Here is an 11665-nt window from a genome sequence, read left to right on the forward strand (position 1 = left end):
AATTATTGTCTTTTGTGGTGGTTTGTTTTGTGGGTGTGTTTTTTTGTTTTGTTTGAGGTTTTTTTGATTTCTGGGGTTTTTGTTGTTGCTGTTGTTAAATTTTATCATGTATTGTTGGAGGGGTTAAGTGTTAGAGGGGATAAATGTGCTTGTTTCTTCTCTGCCCCTACCCCGCTTTGTTTAAGAAGATCTAAAAGCTACCCACTTGTGGTTGTTTAACCCCAGCCAGCAACTAACCCTGATGCAGCTGCTTGTTCACTCTGCCCCCATCCCATAGATGGAGAAGAGAATTGAAAAAAAGAAGTAAAACTCACGGCTTGAGATAAGAATGGTTTAATAACTAAACAAAAATAAAATATAAGTAACAACAATGATAATTAAATATAACAATAATAATAGTTGTAATGAAAAGGAATATAAGAAAAAAGGATAAATAAAGCCCAAGAAAAGACAAGTGATGCACAATGCAAGTGCTCGCCACCCACCGACCGATGCCCAAGCAGCGATGGGCCCCCCCAGCCAGCTCCCCCAGTTTATACACTGGGCACGATGTTCTATGGTACAGAATATCCCTTTGGCTCGTTCGGGTCAGCTGTCCTGGCCACGCTCCCTCCCAGCTTCTTGTGCACCTCCTCGCTGGCAGAGCACGGGAAACTGAAAAGTCCTCGCCTTAGGATAAGCCCTGCTTAGCAACAACTGAAACACCAGTGTGCTGTTGGCGTTGTTCTCACACTAAATCCAAAACACAGCGTTGTACCAGGTAAAAGGAAGAAACGGAACTCCATCCCAGGCGAAACTAAGACACCAATATTAAAGGATTTGTTCCTTCTGCTGTTGAAAGGCAATAGAGACATTTCTTTCTGCAGGCAGGAGAGTTCTATGAAAAAGGCTTTAATTTAAAATACAAATGAAGATTGGTTTCTGCTTAAGTAATTTCTTGCAAATAAAATCCCTAACTGCTGATGTATATGAGGTTTCTTCTCCCCCTGCACCACCTTTCTCAATTTAGAAATCATTCTTATGAATGACTTGTGTTGTTTTATACCTTATTTGAAGTTTTGCATCGACACCAAATTTCAGTATTGTTTCTGTGTTGGCTAGGTTTAAGTGTCTCGACTCTATCAAGTGTCCTCCTTGTACCCCTTTTGCAGGCTTTGCTCCTCTTGCCTTCAGCTTTCACTGTGAATACTGTGGTTAGTGAGTGTAATGAGCTGTCTAGTTGCATGCAAGGTTGTGGTTGAGCGGCAATACCATTTTCTATAGCTTCTGCCTCTTAGGCTAGCCCTTTTTTCCCCCTTGCCCAAGGTCCATCCTCAGGTTTTGTGAGAAGGCAAAGCCTCCTTAAAACTCAGAGCTTTGATTTGTGAATCAAAACCCTGTATCCTCAAGCCGTGGTCTGAAGGGAGGAGTTTAGGCTTCAGTCACTCTATCTGCGTTGCAGCTGAGAAGCGTAGTACTGTCCTTAAGAAGAGGCTTATTGGAGCCCCTTGGGTTGTTACTAGCATTTGTGCAGCCTTGTCAGGTAACCCCTCCGGCTGGAAACTAATGCATTTCTTTGATCAGTTTAGTTTTTACTTGAATCACTTTCTTGGTCTTGTCATCACGTGGGGCCCAAGTGAGGCTACTGGCACAAAGCAATAAGGTGAGAACAAGAAGACGGTAGAACTAGTTCTTTGGACAGTAGTATGAATTTATAAGCAGTTAACTGTGGCCTTGATCATACAGCTGACTTAGGAGACTGCTAGGTACAAAGATTTTCACTTCAAGCCTTAAATCATGTGGATCTTTGCTGATAAATTTTTGCAGTTTCTAAGACAGAACTTCAGAATTGATCAAGAAGTATTAAATCCATGTTTGAATGCCATAGAGAGACAAATGAGACTGAGAAACTGTCAGACAAGGAATTGATGGTAAAACTTTGAAAGTCAATATGACATATTTTATGTTGCAGCTTCCTTGTAAGTTTGACTTAAGAGTATGTAGTCATTGCATCATTTTGGGATTCTATCTACTGGTATCCATTTTAGAATCAAATGAATGTTGAGGTTTATATATAAATAAAGTAATTTCTAAGACTAGTGGCTAGTGAAGATAGCAAATGGTACTCTGTGCTGCCTTACAGCCTCAGAAAGCAAACCACATCATTAGAGTTCTTAAAAACGAAAGAAATCCCAACAAATTCTTAACAATTAACTTTGGTATTTTATAGCTGACAATTCTGAGTGATTCATGCATAAGCGAATTTTTCTATTTAAATAATGAAATATACTTAAAAATCAGCGCAAGAAGTGCTTCATCTTTAGCATTGCTTAATTGCAAAGCTGCGTGGTGGAAAATGCAAATTAAATATTCTATGTAACTGAGATTTCCTCAGCAGTTGGATACAAGGCAAATTTAGTACATGATAAACTACTGAAAAATTGGAATAAAGAAAGATTTTTTGCAGTAAGGCTAAGGACCATCAGCTCTGAAGAACCAGAATCTTAGCTTCTTTCTCTGCCTTAGCTCCTCTGTTAAAGAGAGAAAAAAATATCCCCCTTGTGTATCCCCACTTAATCTTCTGTGGTGATTGAATTCGCAAGTTCCCCAGCCTGCTTGATTTCGCACTCTTCTTGTGCTGTTACAACTCCAAAGAGAGTTAGCCAAGAAGCATTCATCAAAAAATCCTTCAAGAAAGAGCAGATCCATGAAGATGGGAGAGAGGTGGCTGGGCTTCTGGTGTTGCCTGTATCCATGTGCTAGGAAGGGAGAGGGAAGAGAAATACCAAAATACTTTTGTTTGAGGAGAAGAATCTGTGCAGTGAATATTCAGTGTAGCAGAGAGGTGAGAAGAAACAGTGCTGTATGCCTGGCTGCAGAGAAGAGTAAACTTGGAAACAAAGTCACTGTGCATTGTGGCTTTGCAAGAGCTTATGAAGGCCTGGCTGAGTTGAATGGGGGAGTCTATGCTCCTCACAGCTCTTTCCTTTAAATGCCTGTATGTTTAGGCTGATGCTGTCATGGTGCATTATAATCAGTCCAGCTTCTTAAACTTCTTTGCGCTGGTAGAAAAAAGTATCTTAGTGCCAAATAAGCAAGGAAAGCTGTTTTTTAAGCTTTAAAAAAAAACCTTACATATATCCTAGACTTAAAAGCATTTTTTATCTCTTCAGTGAGATCATATGGGACACTTCAAAGAAACTAAAATACTGCTGGAACATCAGTTTTAGAAAGAAGTAAAGATAAATAAGTTGGGTGTTTTTAGGCTAATTATTAAAGGAATATCTGACAGGTGGCTAGTAATACCCACAACCTAGCAGCTTAAAAACCCAACTTGAAGTATGCTCCTTTATAATTAAAGAACAGAAACTTCCAAAAATTCAGAATCTTGATAAAAAATTGGAAGGTATGTGGTATCTTTTGATGTGGTTAATAGAGGTCTTAAGTGACTGTGTGGTGCAGGCTTGTAAATCAGAAAATAAATATACATTACTGTTTGTTTAGTTTCAGATAGGAGTTGTCTGGATTAAAATGTAGTTGTGTTCTTAAAACCAAATATCTGAGGTTTATGGTTGGGGTGATCCCCAGCTCCCCAGTATCTAAAGAGACCATTTAATCTTCGTGCAGTAGCAGAAAATGAGGTTCGTCTGCTCCCTCCCCGGCAGATGTTTAGTCTTAAAATTCTCCACTGAATGTGATTCAGCAGCTCCCTGGGTGTTTAATTTGCCTGTTGGAAGTTTTTGACTGTACATCCTGCATCATCTGTATTTCCAGAATAAATAAGTGTCTTTTATTTTTCCCAAAGTAAGCACCCTAAACTAATGTTTTGATACCTCTTTGTAAAAATACCTTGCATGCTTGCAATGACCTCTAAGGTATCCACAAAGATCTCTCCAGCAATTTCGTTTTCTGTTTCATCTCATTGACTTTGTACGCATCTCTGGATCATCTTGCCAGTATTGAAGCTGTCTTACCGTTGCAACTCGTTTCAGTGTCATGTACAGACCCCATGAAAATGTATTGTAGTCCTCTATTGTTTGTGGTAAGGATTATTAGAACAGAACTGTACTTGGGATATATTTCAAGAGGACACTTAAAGCTTTTCCAGGACACCTTTCTGTGAAGTGTTTAAAAAAAAAAAAAAAAAAAAAAAATCAGAGCTTACACTTGCTTCTTCTCTTCTATATGTGGAGGAGTTGTGTTGATGGTTTTTCTGTCAGTTGCCTGTTACCTTTTTACCTGATGCTTATACAGTACTAACTTGTATTTAAATTGCCAGATTTAGTTGTTATTTTCATAAATAGCTTTGAAACTGTAGTAATTATTATTTTCCTAAAGAAAGATAGATCTTATTCTTGTTATTTTGTTTTTATTCAGGCATAGTGACTGGGGCTAGTTTAGTCTGTATGTTTTTGTTTGTGCTCTTGTTTTTTTTTCTAACCGGAAGGAATTGTGTTTGTGCATCATTTATAGACCCACTTATACTGGTAAACAAGCAGTAGCTCAAATTCTTAAATTTTAGTAAGTGGCTGTGAATGACTTTTTTTTTCTTGTTCTCCTGTGCTTTCTTGAGGGAAGAGCTCAAATAATTTTAGAAGTTACTAAATAATAAACTTAAATGATACTGCAAATTTACTGTTGCATATTAGGGAGTTTATTAGTACATACATATTTTGCCTAGTACGTGTGTATTAACTGTTAGCAAACGGAAAGTAGTGTTGCTGGTCAATATGTTCTTCAGAGCTGTAAAACTTACAGGTGTTGCCTTGAACCTGTTTTTGTCCATGAATACGTGGAAGAAGAAAACCAGTTTTTGTGCTATTTCAGTTTGTAATTGATTTCTCAATTTCATATGGCCCAGTTGTTTAACTGTAGTATTTTAAATACATTGACTTGAAGCAGTAAAACAGGCTACCATCAGGGAGTAGTTTAACACTGTAGTGTACTTTGTTTTGGGGAGGAAGTGAAGGACCTGGCTGGGTTAGTGCATTGTCTTACTTGAAAATGGGATATTAGGCATGTTATCAATGCTGTAGTTTTAGTCAGTTAAGGTTAATTTAATTTATAGATAACCCAAGACTTAACTTAGCTTTGTAATTAAAATTCTAAATAGTTGTTTTTTTTCCTTGAAGTTACATATTCTTAGAGATGGTTTGTTTTGGTTTTTTTTTTGATTTCCTTGATTTTGATAACAAGTAGATTTTTCCATTTTTTATTGGTGGGTGTTTATGGTATATTAATTAAGTCAAAATACTGGCTGTGTTTTACTCTGTCCTAGGTGATTTGCAAGTCAGATGCTCCTACAGGGGATGTTCTGCTTGATGAAGCTCTGAAACACATAAAAGAGACCCAGCCTCCTGAAACAGTACAAAATTGGATTGAACTGCTTAGTGGTAAGCCTTGGACATAATTTATTTGAGGTTTTTTTTCCTCAATAAAGCTAATTATCCGGCATCACTAGAGATTATACTGTAAGGGTTTTGGTGAGAAAGTATGCAAAAAAGTTAATTAGTCTGTCCTCTAGGGTAGTCTCTTGTTGATTGTAGCCTTTAATCAAGTATAAGTAACTGTTGCTTTTGACTTAACTTGGTACAGAAAAGATCTATATGGAAGTGTCAGAGGACATCTCAACTCTGTGGAAGAGGTGCCTTCCACTGACTCTGAAGTAAATCAGGACTGCACCCTCGAGACACAGCTGCCTTTCCCTGTGATTGAAAATGAGGGTTAGTGGAAGTTTGGAGTATAGGTGTATGGATTGAATATTCAGATCTTTTGGTAAAGAAAGGAGATAAGGAGCTCGCTGCTCAGATGTAAAAATTGAGGATGATTTGGCCATTAATCGTAAAGAAACAATAGTCAGGAGTCTTTTTTTCTCTTAACTGGAGAAATGTAATAAATATTTTCAAGTGTTAGATAATTCTTGTTCAAAACAAAGTCTTCAAGATGAGTGCTGCGCACACAGCTCTTCCTCTAAAACTAGTAAGTTGTTGCAAAAAAAAATGAAACGCCAATTAGATTTCGTCTTTACAATTGCAGTTAACGGTTTTCATATACCTTGCTAACAGTTGTATCCTCAGGATGCATAAATCAAACTGAATTAACAATGACCATCTTTTAACACCTAGTGCTTTTGTTGTTTTCTTGTTTGTTTTCTTGTTTGGTTTTTTTTTCTGTAGCCAGAATTCATCACCAGGGTTTGTGTGCTTTTACAAAACACATGAAACGCAGCTTCCTTGAAGTAGATCAGGGCTGTACTTCAGTTGCTCAAACAGTGCAGGGAGGGGAAAAAAAACCGAGTGTTTTGTCAACAACATGACTCAGGGAGGTAGAGGGTAATGAGCCTTGAAGCTGTCTCTCTAAATCTGTTACTTGTAAGTAACAGACTGATAAGTAAGAGTTTCAAAAAAGAGCAAAATCTCTCCACGTTTCTCTGCCTTGTTTTCATTATGTTCTTCCCATTCGTCCTGTACCATCTTAAACAGCCTTACTTGCACATCAGTCATACTGTCCTTGCCATCCCTCCCCTCTTGCTCCCTGACTGTCAGGCAGAGGAGGGGAGAAAGGAAAACAAAGCAGTCCTTGTCAGTAGGGGGCATGGCTGCTGTGTAACCTTGAAGTTCGTTCTTGCACAGCTTTCCTTCACTCTTACAGCCTGCAAAAACAATTCATTTTTCTTGTCCCAAATACATAATTTGTGCTGACATTTCACCTTCTCTCCAGTGCAGAGCACATCAAGTTAGTACTGATTCAAAAAAGGTCAACTAATGAATGAACAATGTTGTAGGTTTTATTGGAGCTAAGCTAAGGTTTTCCTGAGCTTTGGCTCTGGGAAGATAGTTATCATCAGTGCTGTGGCTAAGACTTGGATCAATCATTTTTACTTATATATGGTTATTAGTTACTAGTTCTTGGATGGTTTTAGGGTTCTTTGCATTTCCCATGGTTTAGAGGACTGCCCTTTGAAGGAAAATATTTTGGTGTTTTGTTTGGGGTGTTCTGGTTTTTATAAACTCTGTTAGAATTTGGCTTTAGGGCCCTATGCTGGAAAATAGCTACTCTATATGTAATTATCAGCGGTGTGAAGAATATTGCTTGAAGTTACAGTACATATGAGTTCAAAGCCATAGTAGAAATACTTACATGGACGTGTAAGGTGATGTTGTTTATAAGATAGCCTCTAAGGGAAGCACGTGTAGGGAGCACAGAAGTTTGGATCAAAATGTCAGACCTTCCTGCAGGTGTAACAAACGAACATCTGTCTTGGATAAGCAACTGTTCTGTGTAATTGAGGAGACTGGTCACAAGGTGTCACCACAGTACTGATTTTTATTACGATGTAGCCACATCCACCTAACAAGTGTAGAAAAATCTAGGAAATAGCCTTTGCCCTATGAAATGCTGTAAGGAAACTACTTTTCTCTGTGTCTGATAGCTTCATTCATGACGAAGCTGGGGAATCCCATTCAGTGAGGTGTGGAACCTATAGGGACTTGTGTAGTTTAGGCCTGGGTAGTTCTCTGCCTTTTACTCTGCAGTTTGTTTACTTAACTTGGTTATTACCTGGATACAGCGTATGTCACCCTCCATCACAGTGGGAGAAACCTTAAAGTGGCTTTTATTTATTGTTGTTGTATGCTAACAAATGAATTTTTAAAAAGCTTTCTGATATAGAAACAAATTGATATGGAAGTTCTTCTATCATTTATAGAAACCCCCATCTATGTAAGAAATAATGCTGTTTCTTCTCTTGCCTCTTAAAATGCATAGACTCTTTTATATCAGGAGGGGGTTTATTAAAAACTTACGATAATTACTTAGGTAGGCTGGACCTAAAATTTGTAACTTAAATAAACTCTTGTCAAAGGTGGATTTCTCAGTGCTTAATTTTAGCTTTATCAGTAGCTGTTGATGCTGATTTTGTGCTTTTAAAATTCCGTTCTCTCTGTACAGTCATGCACTCTGAAGGCCCAGTTCTCCTGCCTTAACAAAAAGCGTTAGAAATAATTTTTATAGAAACATTAAAGACCCTGCCCATTTTGCTATTGTGTACACACACACTCACACAGTGCCTGGTCACTCTTTCACCTGGTGGGGACAGGAAGGGAGAGAAGAATGAAAACCTGAAGAAATGGAGAAATGCACAGGGTAGGTGTGCATTAGCTTGCCTCAGTGACACAAAGAAAGACGATTACACTTCTTCCAGTCTCTGAAATGGTAAAAGGCTGGAAGCAAACAAATGCACAAGATTGGAGGAGATGCTTATTTTTGCTATTAAAAATTAATTCTTTCTTCATGACTGATTTGGCTTTGGAGTTTGTTTTTTTTCGTTCAGTACAAGTACAAGACTGCTTATTTGTCATATCCTTAACCAAGATGTGGTTTAGCTAGCATTTCATCCAAGCTTTAAATGCACACTGACGTTCCTCTGAGGAGGTTCTCTTGGTCTTTCTCTCTATGTCTGTATCTGGGTAGGTCAGAGGTCAGAGAAATGCTGACATTAGCACAGTATCTTAGTGTAATAGTCAGCTATATGAATTTGACGGCTTGTTCTGTAGCACGGGGGGGGGGGGGGGGGGGGAAGGGAATCACTGTAGTAGTATAGCTTAAACTTTGCCTGACTGTTGGGTGTTTTGCTTTGCTTATTTAGGTGAAACATGGAACCCACTGAAGCTGCACTACCAACTGCGAAATGTCCGTGAACGGTTAGCTAAAAATCTAGTGGAAAAAGGTGTACTGACAACAGAGAAACAGAACTTCCTTCTTTTTGACATGACTACGCACCCTCTCACCAACAACAATATCAAACAGCGCCTCATCAAGAAGGTTCAAGAAGCAGTTCTTGACAAATGGGTGAATGACCCTCACCGCATGGACAAGCGCTTGCTGGCACTTGTTTATTTAGCCCATGCTTCAGATGTTCTGGAGAACGCTTTTGCCCCCCTTTTGGATGAGCAGTATGATTTAGCCACAAAGAGAGTGCGGCAGCTTCTGGATTTAGACCCTGAGGTTGAATGTATGAAAGCCAACACGAATGAGGTTCTGTGGGCTGTTGTAGCAGCTTTCACAAAATAACTGCATTCAGACTGAAGGGTTCTCTCTTCTCTCATGTGAACCAGTTGTTTCTCTTCTATTGACTATTCATGTTTTCTGTAATTTGTACCTTCTCACATGATGAATCGGCTCTTGTTTAATGGGAATTATAAGCGGTGTATTCCCTTCTTCTCTGTGTATCTGTATACAGGATTCTGCTGGTACAAGAGACCTTCCTGTTCAAAAACAACAGAAGAAGGTTTTACTGCCATATTGGCATTCCATTTCCTATTCAGTTTGAGTTATCTGAAATACTTTGTTTAATCTGTTTTTCATCTTACTGTTATTGAAGTGGTTTAACATGGAAAGCACCTCAAGGAGGAAACGTGCATGCAGCTGGAACACTAGTCTCAGCTGACACAGATGTGTGCATGCATCAATACTTCTGCAGTACAATTCATAACAGATTAAAAAGGGCCTTCTTAAATCACCAAAGCTCCATGTTGAAGTGTCTGTCAGGACATTTTATACACAGATGTTGTTTCCATTATATCTAGGAAAATTACTTTAAAAGCAGAAATGCCATTAAGCAGCTTTGTCAATAGTTCCTGTAAAATGCCCCATAAATTTTACTTTTCATGCAGGTCTTTTGTGTACTTACATTTTCATTAGAATAATAGCTTTGTCATAAGGCTAGTATAGAAAGGTCCAATTGTTTCATAAACCAGTTTGGGGATGGAAACCAGTTTGGGGATGGGATACATTCCATTATATTGTATATATAGTTCAAATTATATATTAATAATTGCCCCATCTTAGTATTTTGCAAGATCTATTTAGTTGTACACCTGGTGCCCCTTGTTTGCTGTCAGCCATTGCCATTCAATGGAAAGAAGGGCCTCCTGTGAAGCACGTGTATGTGAAAGCTGTTTGTTTCCAGTGCCCACAGAGTTTGCCATCCAAGTATTTGCAGCCTCTGCATTGCCTGTGATAATTACCGTACTAAAGAGGCCACTTTATATCAATGTTTGTTCTCCCTGCTCTCCCTACGCCTCCTGTATGGAAGAGGCTCATGACCAGTACAATTCTTGAGTGCAGTTTTTAATTTTGTACACAAATTAATGTTTGTCTCTTAAACCTCATAATCTGTTTTACACTTCAGAAACAAAGAGTCGGTCCTAGCAGGTGGTATGTGTAAACAGTTAGCAAGTAATGACTGCAGTTCAGACGATTAAGATCTCTGTAATGGGACACTCTGCTATATTTTGATTTTTTTTTTATATCCAACTGTGCTGATTAGCACACTATTGTAAAAAAAAAAATATATAAAACTTTGGCTTTTAAAATTCATTGCCTCTTTGCCACTGCTTGTTACCTCCCATTGGTTTCACATTGTAAATATTAAGCATTTGAGCTGGGTCCCTTTAGCTTGGAGGAGACTGAGGGGTGACCTCATTAATGTTTAGAAATACCTAAAGGGTGAGTGTCAGGGGGATGGAGCCGGGCTCTTCTCGGTGATGGCCAACGACAGGACAAGGGGCAACGGGTGCAAGCTGGAGCACAGGAGGTTCCACATTAACATAAGGAAAAACTTTTTCACTGTGAGGGTGACAGAGCACTGGAACAGGCTGCCCAGAGAGGCTGTGGAGTCTCCTTCTCTGGAGCCATTCAAAACCCGCCTGGACATGTTCCTGTGTGACCTACTCTAGGTGGTCCTGCTCTGGCAGGGGGCTTGGACTAGGTGATCTTTCGAGGTCCCTTCCAACCCCTCACATTCTGTGATTCTGTGCATTGAAAAAATTAAGCATTGATTTCTGCTTCCCCCCCCCTTTTTTTTCCTCATAACAATGCAGATTTATGGTGGGGCTTACAGGTGTTTATAAACTTTTTTGGTTAATATTCAGAGCAAGAATACTAGATGGTGTATAACTGTAGAGTTGAAATTTAAGGGAACCCCTTAATCTGTATACTAGCTTTTTACCTACAGTAAATAAACTATGATCTTGAAAGTGCCTGAAACAGAGCAAGCATGTCATTTTTATTTTTTATTGCTAATTAGAAAGGTGTTATTGCTTAACTGAAAGCTTTAGTTAATATCCTTCTTATTAGAGAGGGACAGTTTATATTAAGTAGATCAAACTGACCTAATCAGTGGTGTCGCTCAGATCTGAAGGATTCATGGCTGAGACAGCCCTAGTTAGCTTGTAAGTGTGCAGCTGTGCCTGCCATGGGTACACCTCTTCTATCTTGAGCACAACTCTACAGCCTCATCTGTGACTGGACTTCCAATTTTGCACTTCATTTTCAATCATTTATATGCTTAAGTAGTTGACTTTAAAATATAACTTAAATTCATCATACTATATAACCTTTTTTAATAAAGGTTTTTAAAATATGGTCCTTAACATTTAATGGCACACTGTTCTTTCAGTTCTTAAATGCTGTTTCTTTAGAAAAATGAAATTAAAAGTACATTGTAAGATATTTCAAACTCTGGTTTACAAATAAAAAGACAAATAGTGTTCTCTCAGTTGTAAGATGATGTGTTTAAAACTTTGAGGAGCTTGGGCATGAACTTGGGACATTTTCTTTTAAACATTTCAAAACATGATTGCTTTAAGTGGATGGAAAATGAAAGTTGCTGTGTCGCTCTTAC

At 38.5% G+C, this 11665-nt stretch overlaps 1 protein-coding gene across 1 annotated transcript in view; it reads left to right on the forward strand.

Moving 5' to 3' along the window:
• Window positions 1-11032, forward strand: part of GOLPH3 (golgi phosphoprotein 3) — a 32912-nt gene extending 21880 nt beyond the window's left edge. Inside the window, exons 3-4 of the mRNA XM_086479777.1 lie at window positions 5258-5372; window positions 8627-11032. Coding sequence (XP_086335903.1) covers window positions 5258-5372; window positions 8627-9051 — 540 coding nt within the window. The 3' untranslated portion in view covers window positions 9052-11032. The remainder of the gene's footprint in view (window positions 1-5257; window positions 5373-8626) is intronic.
• The last annotated feature ends 633 nt before the right edge of the window (window positions 11033-11665 follow it).

This window comes from Leptosomus discolor, chromosome Z, assembly GCF_034619465.1.
Source record: "Leptosomus discolor isolate bLepDis1 chromosome Z, bLepDis1.hap2, whole genome shotgun sequence".
Lineage (NCBI taxonomy): Eukaryota > Metazoa > Chordata > Aves > Leptosomiformes > Leptosomidae > Leptosomus > Leptosomus discolor.